At 43.5% G+C, this 23,718-nt stretch overlaps 1 protein-coding gene across 1 annotated transcript; it reads right to left on the bottom strand.

The window, feature by feature from the left end:
• Nucleotides 1-8,362: 8,362 nt before the first annotated feature.
• Nucleotides 8,363-23,361, bottom strand: LOC143293977 (vesicular glutamate transporter 1-like). Its single transcript, XM_076605371.1, has 10 exons — nucleotides 23,185-23,361; nucleotides 21,744-21,797; nucleotides 20,482-20,712; nucleotides 20,191-20,278; nucleotides 19,561-19,653; nucleotides 15,130-15,273; nucleotides 14,494-14,681; nucleotides 11,930-12,062; nucleotides 9,657-9,904; nucleotides 8,363-8,539 (listed from the first exon to the last, which is right to left on the bottom strand). Exons 1-10 carry the CDS (start codon nucleotides 23,359-23,361, stop codon nucleotides 8,363-8,365), a joined length of 1,533 nt encoding a protein of 510 aa, XP_076461486.1.
• Between the last annotated feature and the right edge of the window lie 357 nt (nucleotides 23,362-23,718).

Here is a 23,718-nt window from a genome sequence, read left to right as displayed (position 1 = left end):
TAGTTTATTATTTTTTTTTATCTTCAGTTTAACGTCTATTCACTGTAAGTGTTTTTAGACGGAAAGGAGTAAAGAAGTGGATAAAGGAAAGGGAATGCATGTGAATATTAGTGTAAAAAAGTATTCATGTTATGTATCAGAGGAAAAGTATATTATAAGAAAAAGGTCTAAAGAGATTGTGGTGTGTATTGAATGAGGTGTCATGGGAAGGAGAATATGTATATGCATATCAACAAGTATTAACCTACAACAATGTAAATATAAATAACAACATTAATTATAACACATCAAAGGAGGATACCAACTGGACTGGAGTTTAAAATTTCCGAAAACATTCTAAGCAATGAATAATCATTCAAAATCTTTTCAGTGGCTAATGAAATATTGGAAGAAAAGTCATCAACTACATCTTTAGGAATTAACTGTCTTATGCTCGGACAAAGAATGAGTAGATGACTTACAGTTATTTGCTTACCGCATATACATTTTATATTTTTAGAAAATTTTGTACGAAAGGTATTTAAACAAATTCTATACATTAGACTTGTAATTTGTCTTGAATGTGCTGCTGGTGTCAAATTTAGAAAATGTTTGGGATTAGCTGCATTCTTTGTGTTTACACAACATTGGTAATATTGATTATTTGAATCTATAAGTAATTTCTTAAATCGATTTCTAGATACATTTTCTATACAACTAATGTATTCATGTAGATCTAACTGGATGTCAAGTTGTATTGCGCCTTCGAAATTACGGGCTGCTCTTCTAGCTGCTTGGTCTACCCACTCATTTGAAGATATTCCACAGTGCGAAGGTACCCAACAGAAAGTTATTTTAACTCTCTCCATACGAACGGCGAAATAGACGACGTTAACAGCGTTTCACCCCAATTACCATCATCAAAATATTGCAAGCGGAAGGCTCTTACACTGAAGAGGTGAATGTTGACAAAGAATACCACAATTCTGACGACGGAAGCTAAAGGTTGGGTCATTCAAACACCCACTGGACATCCGAGGGGTCTGTGTAGAGGAGAAGAGAGGACTGGCCGTACTGAGTGAGTTAATGCCCTGTTTTGTCAGTTGGTGAATAATATGTTTTATTTCCATTGTCTTCTCAATTCGCTTCTTTGAATTTGGAGATTCTATAGCTTGTAATACTGACTTCGAGTCTACACATAACAGAATTTCACTGACAGTTTTCGGAATGTCTGAAATATAATTTAAGGCCATAAGTATGGCTATAAGTTCAGCTGTGAAAATGGAATATTGTCTACCAATATAGTATAATTTTTCTATTCTAAATGAAGGAATTACAAAAGCCGCTCCTGAATTATCATCTTGTAGAACAGATCCGTCTGTGTATATTTTTAGATAATTAGAATATTGATTTTCTACATGGGAGAGCACTTCAGGTTTTAACAAAAATGGTGACTGGTTCTTGGATAAATCCGTATAATCCATGTCAAAGGTAGCTTTACACTGCTCCCATTCAGGGAATGGTGAAAAAGTAAGTATTTTTACAATTTGCTTGTCTTTTGATTCCGTAGCACTAATGATATCTGATGGAAATGTATTAATGGATGTCATAGACTGTATCGTCTTAGCTCTTTTAGCAGAATCTTTTTGTGAACTTAAATTAGCTTCTTCTTTTGAAAAGGTTTCATATGCGAAAGATTTGATAACGAATTTCGCGGCTGAAGCTTTCCTTTGTTCATCAAGAGATTATTTGTTTGTGCGCGCATGTGCGTGTTCTGTATGCCTGCGCACGAGCCTGTGCGTGTGCACGCGTGTGGGGGGGGTGGGGGTAGGGGTTGGGGGCATTGTTTATTCGTTTTTGGCCAGACTGTTCTTGTTTGCAATTTGTAGTATTGTCGTGCGACACGACAAGGAGAGGAGGAGAAAAGAGGGCACTCTGCACAGAGGGAAACCAGAACGAATTCCACACGCATAAATCTGTTGTGAGAATTGCAATCCAGTTCAACACAACACGACACGACCACGACACGACACGACGCGACGCGACAATGATACAACGTAATGCAACGCAATGCAGTACAGTAAACAATGCAATACAGTACACTCAATAAATAAAATGCAATACAATGCAATGTAATGCAATGCAAGCAGTACAGTACGATACAATACAAAACAATAGAAACCCTGGTGGAAATGTACCACCAGGTGAACTGGGAGCCAACACAGCTGTGAACAAGAGACAACAGAATGAATTGTATAAACACGTTTGAAAAGACTGTGTTGCATACAGTATTCTTTACCGTTGTTTATAAACCGATACCGCTGCCAACTTGCAAATTTAATTTGATTATGACATGTTCGTCAGGTTCATTGTTTCAGTTTCACACCCGACACCCTCTGTAGCTGGTTTGTTTTGCTCACAAGCGTTAAGCGTGTGTAATCATGCTTTTGTGTGTCCTCACGCATGCTGGTGTGAATGAGTATGTGGTAGCATGTGGCGTTTCCTATCTGTGGTTGAAGGAAAGAAATGTGACATCACCGCGCGTCGTTGTATTGTGTCGTTTCGTGTTGTACTGTGTTGTGTTGTGTCGTTTCGTGTTGTACTGTGTTGTGTTGTGTCGTTTCGTGTTGTACTGTGTTGTATTGTGTCGTTTCGTGTTGTACTGTGTTGTGTTGTGTCGTTTCGTGTTGTACTGTGTTGTGTTGTGTCGTTTCGTGTTGTACTGTGTTGTGTTGTGTCGTTTCGTGTTGTACTGTGTTGTATTGTGTCGTTTCGTGTTGTACTGTGTTGTGTTGTGTCGTTTCGTGTTGTACTGTGTTGTGTTGTGTCGTTTCGTGTTGTACTGTGTTGTATTGTGTCGTTTCGTGTTGTACTGTGTTGTGTTGTGTCGTTTCGTGTTGTACTGTGTTGTGTTGTGTCGTTTCGTGTTGTACTGTGTTGTATTGTGTCGTTTCGTGTTGTACTGTGTTGTGTTGTGTCGTTTCGTGTTGTACTGTGTTGTGTTGTGTCGTTTCGTGTTGTACTGTGTTGTGTTGTGTCGTTTCGTGTTGTACTGTGTTGTGTTGTGTCGTTTCGTGTTGTACTGTGTTGTATTGTGTCGTTTCGTGTTGTACTGTGTTGTATTGTGTCGTTTCGTGTTGTACTGTGTTGTGTTGTGTCGTTTCGTGTTGTACTGTGTTGTGTTGTGTCGTTTCGTGTTGTACTGTGTTGTGTTGTGTCGTTTCGTGTTCGGTTGAATTGTGTTGTGCTGTGTTGTATTGTGATGTATCGTGCTGTATTGTGTTGTATTGTGATGTATCGTGCTGTATTGTGTTGTATTGTGATGTATCGTGCTGTATTGTGTTGAGCTGTGTTGTGATGTATCGTGCTGTATTGTGTTGAATTGTGTTGTGATGTATCGTGCTGTATTGTGTTGAGCTGTGTTGTATTGTGATGTATCGTGCTGTATTGTGTTGAGCTGTGTTGTATTGTGATGTATCGTGCTGTATTGTGTTGAGCTGTGTTGTATTGTGATGTATCGTGCTGTATTGTGTTGAGCTGTGTTGTGATGTATCGTGCTGTATTGTGTTGAGCTGTGTTGTATTGTGATGTATCGTGCTGTATTGTGTTGAGCTGTGTTGTATTGTGATGTATCGTGCTGTATTGTGTTGAATTGTGTTGTGATGTATCGTGCTGTATTGTGTTGAGCTGTGTTGTGATGTATCGTGCTGTATTGTGTTGAGCTGTGTTGTGATGTATCGTGCTGTATTGTGTTGAGCTGTGTTGTATTGTGATGTATCGTGCTGTATTGTGTTGAGCTGTGTTGTATTGTGATGTATCGTGCTGTATTGTGTTGAGCTGTGTTGTATTGTGATGTATCGTGCTGTATTGTGTTGAGCTGTGTTGTATTGTGATGTATCGTGCTGTATTGTGTTGAGCTGTGTTGTGATGTATCGTGCTGTATTGTGTTGAGCTGTGTTGTGATGTATCGTGCTGTATTGTGTTGAGCTGTGTTGTGATGTATCGTGCTGTATTGTGTTGAGCTGTGTTGTGATGTATCGTGCTGTATTGTGTTGAGCTGTGTTGTATTGTGATGTATCGTGCTGTATTGTGTTGAGCTGTGTTGTATTGTGATGTATCGTGCTGTATTGTGTTGAGCTGTGTTGTATTGTGATGTATCGTGCTGTATTGTGTTGAGCTGTGTTGTATTGTGATGTATCGTGCTGTATTGTGTTGAGCTGTGTTGTATTGTGATGTATCGTGCTGTATTGTGTTGAACTGTGTTGTGATGTATCGTGCTGTATTGTGTTGAGCTGTGTTGTATTGTGATGTATCGTGCTGTATTGTGTTGAGCTGTGTTGTATTGTGATGTATCGTGCTGTATTGTGTTGAGCTGTGTTGTATTGTGATGTATCGTGCTGTATTGTGTTGAACTGTGTTGTGATGTATCGTGCTGTATTGTGTTGAGCTGTGTTGTATTGTGATGTATCGTGCTGTATTGTGTTGAGCTGTGTTGTATTGTGATGTATCGTGCTGTATTGTGTTGAATTGTGTTGTGATGTATCGTGCTGTATTGTGTTGAGCTGTGTTGTATTGTGATGTATCGTGCTGTATTGTGTTGTACCGTGTTGTGATGTATCGTGCTGTATTGTGTTGTACCGTGTTGTGATGTATCGTGCTGTATTGTGTTGAACTGTGTTGTGATGTATCGTGCTGTATTGTGTTGAACTGTGTTGTATTGTGATGTATCGTGCTGTATTGTGTTGAGCTGTGTTGTATTGTGATGTATCGTGCTGTATTGTGTTGAACTGTGTTGTATTGTGATGTATCGTGCTGTATTGTGTTGAACTGTGTTGTGATGTATCGTGCTGTATTGTGTTGAGCTGTGTTGTATTGTGATGTATCGTGCTGTACTGTGTTGTGCTGTGTTGTATCGTGATGTATCGTGCTGTATTGTGTTGAACTGTGTTGTGATGTATCGTGCTGTATTGTGTTGAGCTGTGTTGTGATGTATCGTGCTGTATTGTGTTGAACTGTGTTGTATTGTGATGTATCGTGCTGTATTGTGTTGAGCTGTGTTGTATTGTGATGTATCGTGCTGTATTGTGTTGAACTGTGTTGTGATGTATCGTGCTGTATTGTGTTGTACCGTGTTGTGATGTATCGTGCTGTATTGTGTTGAACTGTGTTGTATTGTGATGTATCGTGCTGTATTGTGTTGTACCGTGTTGTGATGTATCGTGCTGTATTGTGTTGAACTGTGTTGTGATGTATCGTGCTGTATTGTGTTGTACCGTGTTGTGATGTATCGTGCTGTACTGTGTTGAACTGTGTTGTATTGTGATGTATCGTGCTGTATTGTGCTGAACTGTGTTGTGATGTATCGTGCTGTATTGCGTTGTACCGTGATGTATTGTGATGTATCGTGCTGTATTGTGTTGTAATGTGTTGTATTGTGATGTATTGTATTGTGATGTATCGTGTTGTATTGTGATATGTCGTGCTGTATCGTGTTGTACTGTGTTGTTTTTTTTATGTATCGTGCTGTATTGTGCTGTATCGTGTTGTACTGTATTGTATTGTGATATGTCGTGCTGTATTGTGTTTTACTGTGTTGTTCTTTTATGTGTCGTGCTGTATTGTGCTGTATCGTGTTGTACTGTGTTGTATTGTAATGTATCGTGTTGTACTGTGTTGTATTGTGATGCATCGTGCCGTATTGTGTTGTATTGTGATGCATCGTGCTGTATTGTGATGTACTGTGTTGGATTGCGATGTATCGTGCTGTATTGTGTTGTACTGTGTTGTTTTTTGATGTATCGTGCTGTATTGTGTTGCATTGTGTTTTACTGTGTTGTGTTGTATCGTGTTGCATCGCGTTGTATTGTGTTGTGTTTTGTGGGGTTGTATTGTGCTGCATTGTGTTGTGTTGTATTTTGTTATCGTGTATTATTGCATTGCGTTGTGTCATACCATATTGCCAGTATTGTATTGTATCGTATCGTATTGCGTTATATTGTATCACATTTGTTACCAGGGACTTCCCTGTACGAAATTCTGGCTGCTCTCCCCGTGGGAAGTGCGTCACCACAGAGCAGCGCCACCTATATTACCTCCCTTTTTATGTCTGCAAGTGTATTTGTTTGTGTGAAAAGGCGGTAAGAAGAATGGTCGCAGGTATGGGGCAGGCAGACACACTCTCACTCTCTCCTCGTACCCAGAGCAGGCTCTTGTGGAAAGAGTATAGGATGTTTATTAAACCTAAGCAGCACACCCAGAACGCATGCACAAAACACAAAACACATATCAAGTACAATATCAAATCGTGCGCTGGACATCATTGCCGTGAAATGTTGATAAATCATTGCCTAGAAATCAGTATGTCGTCCGTCCGAATCGGTCCACACCAAAAGTAACCTTTCACCATCCCTTCATTCAGTGTCCAGCAGTACACATTCGTCTTAAAAAAATCTAAAATGCAAGCTGCGTCCAGCCACTCCCACTGACAGCAGTCGTGAATTATTGTGCACCATGTGGAGTGATGGCCTAGAGGTAACGCGTCCGCCTAGGAAGCGAGGGAATCTGAGCGCGCTGGTTCGAATCACGGTTCAGCAGCTGATATTTTCTCCCCCTCCACTAGACCTTGAGTGGTGGTCTGGACGCTAGTCATTCGGATGAGACGATAAACCGAGGTCCCGTGTGCAGCATGCACTTAGCGCACGTAAAAGAACCCACGGCAACAAAAGGGTTGTTCCTGGCAAAATTCTGTAAAAAAATCCACATCGATAGGAAAAAACAAATAAAACTGCATGCAGGAAAAAAAAAAAAAGGGTGGCGCTGTTGTGTAGCGACGCGCTCTCCATGGGGAGAGCAGCCCGAATTTCACACAGAGAAATCTGTTGTGATAAAAAGAAATACAAATACCAAAAAAACAAAAAAAAATGACTAAATGATACAAAGTCTTAGCGTTCATAATTTCCTGTTCACCACCAAACAACACAACTGTATTTCCATCCTGACTGAACAAATCCCCGCTGTACATCCATAAAGTGTCCCACTGGTACAGTAACACTAGAATCATAACTCTCTGAAAAACCATTTAGCAACCCATGTGCACACACATGAAAAAACTGTTCAACGCAGATGGCCTGCAGACCTGTTCTTCTTAGCTTCATCACATTCCACCTCTGCGGCATTTTATATCATAGAAACAATATTTGCATTGTCTCAACACTTCTTGAATTTAACACCTGGCAAGTCACTGAACAAATAGCAAACATTAAGGTCAACGACGCAATGCTTTATACTTTAGGCGTAACCATTTGAACCAAACATGATTCTCATTCACAGCAAAAAAACAACTAAAGTGATAGAAAGAAGGGGGAGAAGGCGGGGTGCAGGGGGGGGGGATGGGGGGGGGGCGGTCTCACAAATCCAGACCAATAATTCCACCAGTCAGTGACCACATTGAACATCAACTCCAGTCGGATTCGCCCAAAGCACGTTACGCCACACACACTGGATGTATCACGGTTTCTTCGTCAAACACATTGTGGTAACATTGAAGCCAGCAATACAGCTGACACAGGTAATTGGCATCCAGTAAAAGATACACTGACGCTTCTTATGAGCTTCTTCTGACACAACTGCATACCATGACAGAAGTCTACACAAGGATAAGTATTACATATACATTGATCCAAACTCTCCGGTTAAAAGGTTAATGGTCCCATAGTCTTTCACGGTTATCGAGACAGTAACTTCATATCCACTGTGTCTAGGAATCAGCATAAGAAAGGGGGCCCAGTCCTCTCCCTCCGCTGTTCTAACCTTCTCCATTCAAGTCAGGTATCCATTCACACCTGGATGAAATGAGGAAAATCGGAGTGCTGCGCTTTCCCCAAAGACACACCAGGCCAAAGACACAACACCAGGCCAAAGACACAACACCAGGCCAAACACACAACTCCAGGCCAAACACACAACACCAGGCCGAACACACAACACCAGGCCAAAACGGTGAATTGAACCCTGATCACTGGATCACAAGTCAAACACTTTACCGATTCTGCCACAAGAATACAAGACAAGACAAAGACTAGACAAGACAGGACAGGACAAGACAAAGACAGGACAAGTCAAAGACAGGACACGACCCGACAGGACAGGACAAGGCAAAATCAGGACAAGACAAAGACAGGACTGGACAGGACAGGGTAGGACAAAGACAGGACAGGACACGACAAGACATTACAAGGCAAAGATAGGACAAGACAGGACAGGACAGGACAAGGCAAAGACAGGACAAGAAAAGACAGGACTGGACAGGACAGGGCAGGACAAAGACAAGATAAGACAAGACAAAGACAGGACAGGACAGGACAGGACAGGACAAGACAATAATTCAGTCGGAGTCGTCTTCCATGGGAACCAGAGTGTATTCAGTTACAGGTCTACTCTTCTCCCGGACATTGGCCCACGGCTGTATTTCGCCCGAAGACAGAATATAGTAGCCCACAAAACAGACCACCTGTAAGCCGGCTATAATGTAGAAGACAATGTTCCACTGTTCCCTTGTTTTCTGAAATCAGAAACACGGAAGTATCTGTTGGAAATGAGTTTCCCTTTGACAGCTGAAGAGGAAGTAGAAGGAGAAAAAAGAAGGAGAAGAGGAAGAAGAAGAAGAGAAAGAATAAGAAACAGAAGCACAAGCACAGGAAGAACAAGAAGAAGAAGCCCAAGAAGAATAAGAGCAAGAAGAAGAACACTACGAAAAAGAACAAGAGGAAGAAGAAGATTCATTCTAAACTATTCATCCCAGCTCTGATGTTGTCTATGCTTCAAGGGAAAAAAAATTCAACCCACATTTTTTCAAAGTAACATGTAACTGATTGTCAAAGGCAACAGGTAAATAAACAAACAAACAAATGAACAATCCAAACAACACAAAAGATCTTTCTTCTTTCTTTCACCATAAACATTTACAGTTCCAGTTTCAAGGACATGCCACAGTTTCAGTTTCAGTAGCTCAAGGAGGCGTCACTGCGTTCGGACAAATCCATATACGCTACACCACATCTGCCAGCGTAACCCAACGCGCTTAGTCAGGCCTTGACACACACTGTCACAGTGTGTGTGGACTGATCCATACAAAATACACCGAATGTACCAAAAAAAGCAGACGCTGTTTCAATGTAAGACGAAGTTGCTTCGACGGTGAAAAAAAAGAAGAAAAAAACCCTGACCGCATAAACGAAATCTAATGGGTCATTAAACTAAACTCTACTTTAGATGGTTGAGACAGGGGAAGAGTGAAGAGGGGGTGGGTTAGGGAGAGAGGGGGATCTAGATGGAGGGCACGGGTGGGAAACGCGCGCGAGTGTGTGTGTGTGTGGGGGGGGAGGGGTTGTCAAGATGTGTGTGTGTGTGTGTGCGCATGGGTGGGTGGGTGGGTGGGTGTCAAATGCGTACATACATGCATAAATACATACTACACACACTCTCTCTTTCTCTCTCTCTCCACACACACACACACACACACACACACACACACACACACACATATATATATATATATATATATATATATATGCATACATTGCAACACACACACACACACACACACACACACACACACACATATATATATATATATATATATATATATATATATATATATACAAACAGCATAAACGCACGTGCACAGTGAGGTTGTCCACGAAGACAGGCACAACGAAAGCAGTCCACAGCGCCAGACTCTGGGACATGGTGCACACCGCCCCCACAAACTTCGGCGCCAGGTCCGACATGTTGGCTATCCAACCAGAAGTGACGCAGGACATCGCCATCAGACTCAGCAGGTAGACCACCACAGCGCCCCCCACGTGAGAGGAGGGGGAGGGCATCAGTGTCAGCAGAAGGTAGCAGATGGCTGGACCCAGGTTTCCTGTGTTGTGGACAGTTTCAGTTTCAATTTCAAGCAAACATATGGGAAGAGGAGGAGGAAGAAGAAGAGGAGGACTGAGGAGGAGGAAGATGAGAAAGAGGAAGGGGAGGAGTCACAGGCAGCATTGGTGGAGGAACCATCACGACCCTTCGCTTTTCAAACGACATCGACGGCTTGGCAGGTAATGAACAAGAACTCGCCCAGCTTGTTAAAATGAATTCATCCCTTTCACCGCCAGTCAGTTTGGAGTGAAATACGTACTCCCTTGTACCTGAAGTACAGAAAAAGTGTGGCTAAGAATAACAGGAGATTCCCCTTTGATGTGAACGAAATATGGTCTATCCTACCACCGAAAACTAAGAGCAGTATGCTCGTGAATAATCCACTCATGATCTGGTCATATTTCAGCAACATAGGTGTACTATCTGCCTGGTGCTAAAATGCGACATTGGCGATGAAAGGGAATTTCTGAACTGAAATAATGAAAACTGGATGAAACACCGAAATCAGCGCGGAAAACACCAAGCTGATGGTCAGCCACAGCACCACCGTCACTGCTAACATAACTGTCCAGGGTCAGAAGCAAGGAACCGTTCAACAGTTCACTGACCCGGGACCCATCATCAGCAATGAAGGATCCAAACCATAAATCCTCTCAAGGGTAGCAAAGACGACATCAGCACTGTCCAGTCTGAGGTATACATGGATGGACAGCAACACATGAAGCAAAAGATCAGACTCCTGCGAGCATTGGTATATTCCATCTTCATATAATGTAGGCGGTCTCTCAAATGTTGTGTGACGCGACAAGTGCGTTGGCGTAGTGTCTCACTACGATGAAGTGCCTCGCTTTCTGCCCTCGCCGCTGGCTGGCACCGCTGTGATTTCACAGCACCACGAATGGGACAGCCAAGAGCGTAAGTCTTGCTCCGTCAGCACACAGCCTCCAGTATGCTAGTCCAGCCAGCAGCCTGAGAGAATCTGGCTTCTAAGCCAAAGTCCTCGCCATAGAGATTGGTACAAGAAGGTTTGTGAGCACATCTGCCTACAGCCTCATGAAACATCTGTCGATTTCTGGCAGAGAGAGGACACGGGCTCTCAAGGCAATGACAGAAGCAGCAGAAAAAAATTCCAGCTGGATCTGGTCGAGGAGGAATGAAAGTAAACTTCGTAAGGATTTAATTTTCCCTACTCAAACTGGGCGTACGATGGCTCAGTGGTTAAAACGTCAAACAAAGGTGACAGCCCTGAAGTGGCGACCACCCTGGAGGCGCAGGTTCGAACCTGCTGAGGACACGGTTGGACAAAATAGGCAGCAATACAAGGGTATCCAGGAGTCATGACCTGGGTGCAGCCCGGCCCCCTTAGAGTATAAGGAGTTAAGAGCCGAAACACTTGACTTAAGAGGGCTTTTTCTCTGAAGGCCTTGTATTGTCCAGCTCTCCCCAGAGTTTCTTATCACAGCACCACGAATGGGAGAGTCGACGGCGTATGTCTTGCTCAGTTAGCACACAGCCTCTACACAGCAAGCCTCGGCAATAATAATGATGAACATTTCACTCAGCGTCTATTTATAAAATACATACTTTTACATGTAGACTGACAAGTGCTTTAACTGTAAATGACGAAATAATTAAATCAATTGACGCTCTCTCTGCAAACAGACATCGTAACACAAATCACTCAAATGTGAATTAAACACGTGCCGATGAGATGATCAAATAGGCACTTTAAGAATCCCGTAACCCATGTCATCGTTCAGTGGGTAACGGAAACAAGAGCATACCTAGCATGCTCAGCCATAAAAACGGGATGTGGCTGCCTATGGCGGGGTAAGTACGGCGATGCATGTAAAATGCCAAGTGTACATCCAAGTGATGGTGTAACTTTCAGCCCATGACTGCTGAAGAAGAAGAAGAAGGAGAAGAAGGAGGAAGAGGAGGAGGAGGATAAGAAAAAGAAGAAGCAGGAGGAGGAGAAGAGGGAGATGTCCAGATGTCACCTGGAGGAACACGTCACACATACCGATGCCTTGCGCCAGGCGGCGGGCGCCACTTGTGGAGATGAGGTCCCTCTGTCTGAGGACGTCCAGAGAACGTCCGAACAGGATGGTCCATGGTACCGTCAGAATGAAGGGAATGCCACACACAAAGTCTGCCTGCACAAACAGTGATGATGATGATCATCATCATTATCATTATTATTAGTATCATTATTATCAAATAATTTGTTTTTATTATGAGCTGTTAACAAGGTTAGGTTATGTGGACAGATATTGTTGTTGTAATAACAATGATTATTATTGTCATTATTTTTATCCTCATTATTGTAATGATAATTATAATCATAATATATCATTATTATCATTATTGCACAACAACAATAAGAAGAAAAAAAAAGAAGGACGATGATTCTTCTTCTTCTTCTTCTTTGTTCGTGGGCTGCAACTCCCACGTTCACTCGTATATACACGAGTGGGCTTTTATGTGTATGACCGTTTTTACCCCGCCATGTAGGCAGCCATACTCCGCTTTCGGGGGTGTGCATGCTGGGTATGTACTTGTTTCCATAACCCACCGAACGCTGACATGGATTACAGGATCTTTAACGTGCGTATTTGATCTTTTGCTTGCGTGTACACACGAAGGGGGTTCAGGCACTAGCATGTCTGCACATATGTTGACCTGGGAGATCGGAAAAATCTCCACCCTTTACCCACCAGGCGCCGTCACCGAGATTCGAACCCGGGACCCTCAGATTGAAAGTCCAACGCTTTAACCATTCGGCTATTGCGCCCGTCGAAGGACGATGATGAGAAGAAGAAATTACTATCATTGATATTAATTGTAGTTGCAGTAGTAGTAGTAGTAGTAGTAGTAGTAGTAGTAGTTGTTGTTGATGATACATTATAACATGATAAGTATAATGTATATATGTATATATATATATATATATATATATATATATATATATATATATATATGTGTGTGTGTGTGTGTGTGTGTGTGTGTGTGTGTGTGTGTGTGTGTGTGTGTGTGTGTGAATCACTTTTCCCGTATTCTGGTTGAGGCACCACTGATAACCTGTCAACAACCTGCCTCCATTTTATGATGATGCATGTTTATGAATACATCATTGTTATCATTATATATGCGACCAAAAAATCAATTGAAAGCATTGAGGAAATAGAAAACTCTACTACCTTTGGATAGGATTCGAAAGAGGCTGTGTGTAACATGGTGAATGTGGTTCTAAATCATCAGTTCCAGTCTGTTTTCAATCTTGTTTTCAAATCCAAACAGCCTTCCCCCACTTGTTTCAAGCAATTTCAGGTTGCGAAACAGACCTAAATGTACACTCTTCTTTTGATGATCGCATTGTTTGATTTGCATTCGACAGAACTAAGTCCTTTGGTCTTATCTCAAGGCCTGAACCATTGTGTTGGCTATATGCACAGATCAGGCTCCCTTTCATTTAAGCAAATCAGGAGTGGTGTAGCGTATATGGATCTGCCCACACGGTTTGACGCCTCCTCGAAACCGAAACTGAAACCCCCCTCTCTGTATTTGTGTGTGTGTGTGTGTGTGTGTGTGTGTGTGTGTGTGTGTGTGTGTGTGTGGTGCATACATTATCATGTTGCGCTGTGATATAGACAGCCAGGCACTGAAAACGCACCACCACTCGAGTTAGACAATCCAAACTGGAGCTACAAGGAACCCAAAGATCTGTTAGCACCGGTTGAACGGTAACCCCTTTACTGCAGCTGATAAATGTACTCTTCAGTGATTCATCACCTCACTGAGGTAAGACATCTTACAGGTCAGGATGTCAGCGAAGGGCTGTCACTTCACTGAGATAAGACATCTTACAGGTCAGGATGTCAGTGAAGGGCTGTCACCTTACTGAGATAAGACATCTTACAGGTCAGGATGTCAGTGAAGGGCTGTCACCTCACTGAGATAAGACATCTTACAGGTCAGGATGTCAGTGAAGGGCTGTCACCTCACTGAGATAAGACAGCTTACAGGTCAGGATTCAGTTATCATTCTTTATCCGGACTTCTTCATCCTGGGTAGGCATTTCTTTTGTTCAACGAAATCAGTCACACCAGTCAAAAATGCACAGAAAGTGGCAGTTACACTTCAGGCTCGTGACATACTGTAGGCATTACTTTTGTTCAACGAAATCAGTCACACCAGTCAAAAATGCACAGAAAGTAGCCGTCACACTTCAGGCTCGTGACACACTGCTCTCATTTCACCAAGGTTCCACAGGTTAACTCTCTCCATACGAACGGCGAAAGAGACGACGTTAATAGCGTTTCACCCCAATTACCACCATCAAAATATTGCAAGCGGAAGGCTCTTATACTGTAGAGGTGAATGTTGACAAAAAATACCACGATTCTGACGACGGAAGCTAAAGGTTGGGTCATTGAGACACCCACTGGACATCCGAGGGGTCTGTGTAGAGGAGAAGAGAGGACTGGCCGTACTGAGTGAGTTAATGAAATTACCCAAGGTCAAGGTAACAGACAAAGAATGAGTCAGAGAGAGAAAACAACACAACAGGAAGCAGACACTACTGACGTATCCTCTGGACGTGTGAAGGACGTCAGTGAAGAATGCAGGAGCGACAGTGAAGGAGAGGTAAATGACGACATCACCGGACGTCTGGGCGATGGCCACAGCATACAGGGGTCCACTCCGCGCCATGGCGGTCCACGGAATCTGCAGCACAGCAACCCGTGTCCACACCGGACCGCTGGTGGTGTGGGCTACAGGGGAACAAGCTGGCACAATGGTTAAGACGCATATCTACGAATACAGTCTCTGTGAGGGTCTGGGTTCGAATCTCGGTCTCGCCCTTTCTCCCAAGTTTGACTGGAAAATCAAACGGTGCATCCAGTCATTCGGGTGAGACGTTAAACCGAGGTGGCGTGTGCAGCACTCACTTGACGCACTCTACATTGGCTCCCCATTGAAGCAGATTTTACCTTCCCCAACCAGTCAGGTTCCCATTCACACCTGGGTGGAGTGAACAAAATCGGCGAAAAGTGCCTTACCCAAAATCCGGATCACTGGAACACCAGATCAGAAGTCCAACACCGAACCGCACCCCCCCCCCCCTCCCCACACACACACACCGTCCCTCATGATAACACATGGATTGGATTGCCGACCCAGAGTCCGCCCCACGACAGCACGTGACCAACGGACACATACACCAACGCACCTTGCCCTTGCCCATGTCGTCCTGCTTGCAGGCCATGATGAAGTTCTTTTCTTCCTGGCTCGCCCAGCGGGAAGACTCGGGGCTGTTGTCAGCGAACGCCAGCCACACAGCCACGAACAGCAGAGACAGGCCTCCTGGAGGACACGGCGCGTGGTGACCACAGTTATGACAGTGATGTGTCAACATGGTGGTGACCACAGTTATGACAGTGATGTGTCAACATGGTGGTGACCACAGTTATGACAGTGATGTGTCAACATGGTGGGGACCACAGTTATGACAGTGATATGTCAACATGGTGACCACAGTTATGAAAGTGATGTGTCAACATGGTGGGACCACAGTTATGACAGAGATATGTCACATGTGTGACCACAGTTATGACAGAGATGTGTCAACAATGGTGGTGGACCATCAGTTATAACAGTGAAGTGTCCAAAATAGGTGACCAAAGTTATGGGATCAAGTGATGTGTCAACCATGGTGGAGTCACAGTTATGGCAGTGATGTGTCAACTTGGTGACCACAGTTATGAACAGTGATGTGTCAACATATGAGACCACAGTAATGGACGTGATGTGTCAACATGGTGACCACAGTTATGACAGTGATGTGTCACATGGAGGATGACCACAGTTATTAACAGTGAAGTGTCAACATAGTGGTGACCACAGTTATGACAGGATGTGTCAACATAGGTGGTGACCACAGTTATGGACAGTGATGTGTCAACATGAGTGACCACAGTCATGACCAGTGATGTGTCCAACCATGGTGGTGACCACAGTTATGACAGTGATGAGTCAACATGGTGACCACAGTTATGACAGTGATGTGTCAACATGGTGGTGACCACAGTTATGACAGTGATGTGTCAACATGGTGGTGACCACAGTCATGACAGTGATGTGTCAACATGGTGACCACAGTTATGACAGTGATGTGTCAACATAATGGTGTCCACAGTTATGACAGTGATGTGTCAACATGTTGGTGACCACAACATTTTTCATTATGAATAAAATACTGTCTTTATATCAAGTGCATTTGTTTCGGTGATGTGTGTGTGTAGAGGGGTCATTCAGTTGCTAACTGATTCTGCTAAAATCTAAGTGCGACAAATCTCTGTGTGTGTGTGTGTGTGTGTGTGTGTGTGTGTGTGTGTGTGTGTGTGTGTGTGTGTGTGTGTGTGCGTGTGTGTGTGTGTGTGTTTAACAGGCGCTTTTGTTTACTCCACTCACTAAAGATATCTCGTTACTAGGTAGAACTTACAACTTTCAATTTTAGCACACAACACCTTTAGTTAACAGGATTAATGAAAACCCCAAAATTTGGTTTTTAGACAGAAAGGTCAAAGGTCAGACGGCCGTCTTTAATATTATTGAAAGAAAAAATATCTCAGAAGCTAAAGCACTAGTTTGAACCAAACTTGGACTGGACAAGGGAGGGAAGCTGATAAAACATAAACATCTACTGGCAATAACTTTGTGACAGGCGCTTCAGGAAAAAAAAGTTTTGCAACGCAAAAAAAACCCAACCCAACAAACAAACAAAAACCCATCGACGCACGACGTTCCCTAAAAGAAAATGCTGTCATTATCTAAACCACAAAAACATGTCGTTATGTAAACCACAAAAACATGTCGTTATGTAAACCACAAAACATGTCGTTATGTAAACCACAAAACATGTCGTTATCTGAACCACAAAGCATGTCGTTATGTAAACCACAAAACATGTCGTTATCTGAACCACAAAGCATGTCGTTATGTAAACCACAAAACATGTCGTTATGTAAACCACAAAACATGTTATCTAAACCACAAAACATGTCGTTATCTAAACCACAAAACATGTCGTTATCTGAACCACAAAACATGTCGTTATCTGAACCACAAAACATGTCGTTATGTAAACCACAAAACATGTCATTATCTAAACCACAAAACATGTTATGTAAACCACAAAACATGTCGTTATGTAAGCCACAAAACATGTCGTTATCTAAAAACCACAAAACATGTCGTTATCTGAACCACAAAACATGTTATCTAAACCACAAAACATGTCGTTATCTGAACCACAAAGCATGTCGTTATCTGAACCACAAAACATGTCGTTATCTGAACCACAAAACATGTCGTTATCTGAACCACAAAACATGTTATCTAAACCACAAAACATGTCGTTATCTGAACCACAAAGCATGTCGTTATCTGAACCACAAAACATGTCGTTATCTGAACCACAAAACATGTCGTTATCGGAACCACAAAACATGTTATCTAAACCACAAAACATGTCGTTATCTGAACCACAAAACATGTTATCTAAACCACAAAGCATGTCGTTATCTGAACCACAAAACATGTCGTTATCGGAACCACAAAACATGTAATTATCTGAACCACAAAGCATGTCTTTATCCAGACCACAAAACATGTCTTTATCTGAACCACAAAACATGTAATTATCTGAACCACAAAACATGTCGTTATCTGAACCACAAAGCATGTCGTTATCTGAACCACAAAACATGTCGTTATCTGAACCACAAAACATGTCGTTATCGGAACCACAAAACATGTAATTATCTGAACCACAAAGCATGTCTTTATCCAGACCACAAAACATGTCAAAGCAAAAACGTTGACATGGCGTAACCTTCTTGAGGTATTTTATCATTTTGACAGCTTGACACATATGGACAGGGATGCCAATGTTCTCCCATGTCTATATTCCTCCAGGTCCATCTTTCCCCAGGTCTATAGATATTCTACAGTCATACATTCCTGGGGCTTGTCTTTGTTCTCACACATACACGTTTTAGCAGTGGTCAGCTGTGGTCAGCTGTGGTTAGCAGTGAGCAGTTGTGGTCAGTGATCACTACCGATGAAAAGTTCAATTGTTGCATGAAAAAGTATTCACGGGTCAAAAAGATGTAAACATAACGCAGCCTGTAGTGTAGAGTTCCGCACTGGTTAGTGGATAGTCAAAGTAGGTCAAGAAGTCGGACTATTGGACAGACATGATAAAATGCCACATTCTGAACACTGTTCAATTGTGGTCGGCGGTCGTCAGTAATGGTCTGTGAAGGTCATTTGTGTTCAGTTAATGGGCCAAATCCTGTCAAGAAATCATAATATTCCATAACGGTCAGCAGTGTCAAATTATCGGTCAAAAACCTGCCCATCGTCACAATAATGCACATGCATGACAGAACAATGGAGCCTGGACACTTTGGGGTTGCGGATAGTTATCAGCGTGGACAAGTAGTGGTCAAAAATGGTCAGCAGTTGTCAGTAGTGCTCAGTTAACCCTTTCACCGCCAGTCAATTTAGAGTGCAAAATTCCCTTGTGCAATAAACACAGAAAATATGGTGTCTAAGAATAGCTGGGGATTTCCCATGTCATGAGTAGAAAATATGACCTACCGTACCACCGAACATAAAGAGCAGTAGGTTCATGGATAACAGACCCATGATCCGGTCACCCTTCAGTGACATGGGTCCTCTGCCTAGCTGCTGCATAAATGCGAGTTTAGCAGTGAAAGGGTTAATGTCAAATCCTGTCAGGAAGTTCCAATAGTTCTTAACCATCACAAACTAATGAATTCTTAACTGTGTTAGTGATCAGCAGTGGTTTAGGTATCGGTAAAAAAAAAAAAAAAAAAACAAACTACCAAGACATCTTGATTATGCAGACGTGAAAAATAACGCAGTCTGGACACCTTTCGGTAAAGGTCCGCAGCCGTCAGCAATGGCCAGCAATTGTGCTCGAAGGTGAAAAACCTGCCAAGTGGTCATCATAAGGTACACAAAATAAAAACTAATGTCCAAAAATGCACGCAATGCTAAAAGATGACATAAAAGCAGAAACATGTATCAATATAAGGAGGGTGGTGTTGGGTCACCAAAACAGCATGGGGGTGGAGGGACGTCCAAGAACGTCCCGGAGGACCTGCGGAAGGGGTGTGGAGGTGGTGTTTGGGGGGTGGGGGGGGGGCATGATTTGGGACGTTACATGGGGATCGTCCTGTTAACAGACGCGTACGCGCAAGTGCGAATGAACTGTAATGGTGACCCATGACAATCCACGCGTGTGTATGTGCAAGTAAAGTTTTCAATTTTAATCGTCGCTCTTGGACATTATGAAGCAATGGCAATACCTTTGCACAAATCAATTTCAGAATAAATTCTGGCGGCTTCCCTCGCCTCCCATCAGTTACATACTGATGCGAACTGTCATCCTAATTACAATAATGTGGAAAGAACTGATTTTTGTCCCTATTTTCTGCCAAATTTGGTGACAACAGGCCAAACATTTTCAGAGAAAATGAATATGTTCATGTTTACCACGGACACACACGCACACACACACGCGCACACACACGCGCGCACACACACACACACACCAGTTACCTGACACGTAGAAGATGTAGGGCCATCCCAGAACGGGACTGTCACAAACCAAGGCGGGAAAGACGAACCCGAGGAAAGCCCCGGCATAGAACCCTGTGGGAGTGTACGGTATGTGTTCAGTCTGTGTTGGTCCACCATGCTGCAGAGAGAATGCTTCATCATCTCCAGAGAGAAACCAACTGTTTAAGTCATTAGTTCCTTTGCAGTTGCGTTGCTGTGTCTTCGAGCGTGCGTTAGTACGTGTGGAGGTCTCTGATAACCTCTGTGTGTGTGTGTGTGTGCGCGCGCGGGTCTGTGTGTGTGTGTGTGTGTGTGTGTGTGTGTGTGTGTGTGTGTGTGTGTGTGTGCGCGCGCGTGTGTGTGTGTGTGTGTGTGTGTGTGTGTGTGTGCCTGTTGAGCACTGTGTGTGCGTCTATATATGCGTGTGTGTGTGTGTGTGTGCGTGTGTGTGTGTGTGTGTGTGGGTGTGTGGGTGTGGGTGTGTGTGTGTGCCTGTGTCTGTGTGTGTGTGTCTGCCTGCCTGTCTGCGCCTGCACTGGGAAAGGCATGGCTGGCGCACGCATGCATATGTGTGTGTGTGTGTGTGCACGCGCGAGAGCACGAGCGTGTCTCCATGTGTTGAGCACTGACCTGCCCCAGGTAGCCCCGCCAACAGGGAGGACTCCTGACTCAACACCCACTTCCCTACTATGTCGTAACAGCCGGTGGAAGCGAAAGCCTGTCAACAATTGCAAAACGACGCACATTTCTCGGGAAACGGAATATACTGGGCAATTCAGTTTCACAAACATGTGCACGCGTGCACACACACACACACACACGCGCGCGCGCGCGCATGCACATGTACACACACACACACACATACACACACACACACACATAACAACAGCAACACCAACATTTTTTATCCCACAAACTCACATTCCCCACCCCCTGCACGAAGCGAACGAAGATGAGCAGCCCGAAACTCTGACCCGCACACAGAACGGTGATGACGTCAAACGTTCCCATGACAACCAAGCCAATAGTGACCATGTCCTTGCCCGTCATGTAGGTCGTCAGGAAGCCAGACGGAAGCTGAGCCAGGTAGTAACCAAGGAAACGACTGCTGTGTATCCAGCCCTGCGTCGGCTTGTCCCAGTCGAACGTGTCCTGTGTCATACACACAGTGAAACTTTTAACACTTCATTTACTTTTGCGACCCATCTGCAGTGGTGGTCAAGAAATGACGTGTTCACACAGAAAATCATGGAATGTGCTTGATCAAAGCCCACACTCACCAGTGTTTTCTCTCCCTCCACTAGACCTTGAGTGGTGGTCTGGACACTTGTCTTTTGGATGAGACAATAAACTGAGGTCCCATGTGTAGCATGCGTTTTGTGCACGTAAAATAGCACATGGCAACAATAGAGTTGTCTCTGGCAAAATTATGCAGAAAAATCCAATTTGGTAAGAAAACAAATACACTTGCAGGTAGTGAAAAGAAAACAAAAAAGAGTCCAGTTTTAATCTTGGGATATTATTGTCAAGAACTCAGAACTCAAAACGTTTTTTTTTTTTTTTTCAAGGATTAAGATTTTAGGCATGGCCCATTCGTCCAACCTGTCCTTGCTAATCTACATCAGTTACAGTAACACATGTATATTTAATTGAAAGTGAGAGTTCCTTTTAGTCCCCTGTGGATTAATCTTACTTGTTCACTTCACTTCTTCACTTGCTCCTAAGTCTGGATGACTGCTGGGGGCACCACAGATAACCTGTCAACCACCTTCCTCCATCCTCTCTCTGCTGCTTCCCTGAGGGCCTCGCTCAGCCTCAGATAGATTCGGATATATGGAAAAATTATATCGTTTATTCACATACAATGATGATGATGACGATGATAACTTGATGATGATGCAAGCAAAAATAACAAATAAACCATTTGAAAACAACAAAAATCAATCAAGTAATCAAACACATAAGAATAAACAAATAATAAATCAAACAAAAAGCAAATGAAATAAAACGGAGTTTATGAAGAGGAATTTATATACAAAAAGTTTTGACAAATAATTTCCCACGAACATTGGCATCATACAAACGGCTGATATATATATTTGTCTGGTTCATACCGGCATGGTGCCTATTACTTGTGGAGAAAAGACCTGTCCCTCCTAGAGGCCAGCTGCCAGCTGACTGACCACACGTCTTATCCCCATCCCCAGAGCCACCATCAAAGCTGACGATACACGTGTCTGGAAAACAATCAAGAATGCCATCACCCTGATGCAGCCTTGAACGCCATTATCAGTGAACCTAGAGAACCCAACTTCTACCTCCTACCCAAGATACACAAGATCAACACACCAGGACGCCCATCGTCTCAGCCTGTGTGTGTCCCACAGTCCTAATTTCTGACTTCCTTGACCCTGTTTTCCTTCCCTTATGGCAGCCTTCCCCACCTACATCAAAGACACCAGCCACACACAGCAACTGCTGGGTGAGTTCTTTGCAGATCATGACGACAGCTCGGAAAGACATGTCTTCACAGTGGACATGTTATCTTAATACACGAGCATACCCACAAAGATGGCTTGTGTGCTCTTAAACACTTACTGTCCAACAGCAAATATAAACTCTACACCCCAACCATCCTTACACTGGCAGAGTTAGTGCTGACACTGAATCTTGAACTCGGCGACCAGCACTACCAGCAGACCCAAGTGGTTGCCATGGGCACAAAGAAAGCCCCCAGCTTTGCATGCCTTTTCTTGGGGTTGTGGAAGAACAGGCCCTCAGCCAGTATCAGGGCAAAACCCCAGAATTCTACAGGCGTTTTACTGATGATTACCTGGGAGTCACTTCCTGCCCTACAGATCAGCTACTTGGTTTTATAAGTTACATATCTAATTTCCACCCGGCCCTCAAATATACATAATTATGAGATCTCCCCCACATCAACATCGTTTCTGGACATCACCATCACTGTCCAGCCTGACAGCAAGATCCTCACCACGAGCGTCTTTTACAAACCAACAGATTCCCACTCCTACCTGCTCCACTCATCCAGCCATCCACAAAAAGCACCAAGAAAAGCACCCCAAACTCAGAATTCCTGAGACTGAGGCACATATGCAGTGACAACAGAGACAGGCTGAAAAAATGTATTCCTTCTTTGTTACCCGGCAATACCCAATCTCTCTCCTGGCAAAAGGTGTGGAACGCGCCCGTGGGGTTCCCCGCAAAGAGACCTGACTCACAAACGAAACGAAACGAATTTTTATTTACGAGGGTAGTGGAGTAAGCATAACTGCCTTTTTTTTTACACCCAGCCCTCAAGATGACAGTAGACTCTGAAGACCGTCAGTGGCAGTCCTTTCCCTTTCACCCTCACAACCTGGCTGTACGAAATATTCTCCTGAGGAACTTCAACCCCCTACAATACGACACTGTTCTCTGTTCACCATCTCCTTCCTTTACTGATCAATACTCATAACTTTTCTTGAGCTCTGTTTTTTTTTTTTCCTCCGCTGTCATTTCCAACGAAACCAGCCCCTGAACTAAAAAGTAGAAGACATTCACAGAGAGAGGGAGACTCACACACACACACACACACACACACACACACACACAGTGACGTACAGCCGTGTTGTTGTGGTCAGACCCATTGCAGGTGACCATGCAGACCATGGCGGCCCCCATGCTGCTCTGAGACTGGGCCGACAGCAACATGCCGCAGAACGACAGCACCGAGATGGCCAGGCGGTACGAGGGGAACAGTCGGCGTTTCTGCTGCCCTGCCGTCGTCATCATCATCATTGTGAATGGTGTTCTCATACAAATAAACAAACACAAAGCTGCTTTTGTAACTGAACTTGTAATCTCGTGTTGAGTCTGACATCAGCTGGGCGGAAGTGCCCTTTTACCCAACTCTCACATAATAATCTACATATCTCTTCTCATCAATGAAATAAAATATTAATATCAGTGTCATTTTCCTTTGAACACTTGCTGTCAGTCTCCTGAAAAGAAATTAAAATATAACGCTTGCTGTCAGTCTTTTACTTTTCCTCCCGAAAAGAAACAAAATACAACACTGAACTGAAACTGAAAAAATGTGACTTTGTCTGGTCAATTAAAAGTGCTTGTGACTGTGACGATGCATGAGGATTTAAG

The sequence above is a fragment of the Babylonia areolata genome, chromosome 19, assembly GCF_041734735.1.
Source record: "Babylonia areolata isolate BAREFJ2019XMU chromosome 19, ASM4173473v1, whole genome shotgun sequence".
In the NCBI taxonomy this organism is placed as follows: Eukaryota; Metazoa; Mollusca; class Gastropoda; order Neogastropoda; family Buccinidae; genus Babylonia; species Babylonia areolata.
This window is presented reverse-complemented; position numbering and strand designations above follow the sequence as displayed.

What these genes read in the sequence shown, in the direction of transcription:
- LOC143293977 (XM_076605371.1), bottom strand. Translation starts at nt 23,361, where the DNA reads ATGATGATGATGACGACGGCAGGGCAGCAGAAACGCCGACTGTTCCCC. An exon ending in GGATGGGGATAAGACGTGTG is followed by an intron (nt 20,713 to 21,743) that starts GTCAGTCAGCTG and finishes TGTATGACACAG; the next exon opens with GACACGTTCGACTGGGACAA. An exon ending in TTCACACGTCCAGAGGATAC is followed by an intron (nt 12,063 to 14,493) that starts GTCAGTAGTGTC and finishes CTGTTTGTGCAG; the next exon opens with GCAGACTTTGTGTGTGGCAT.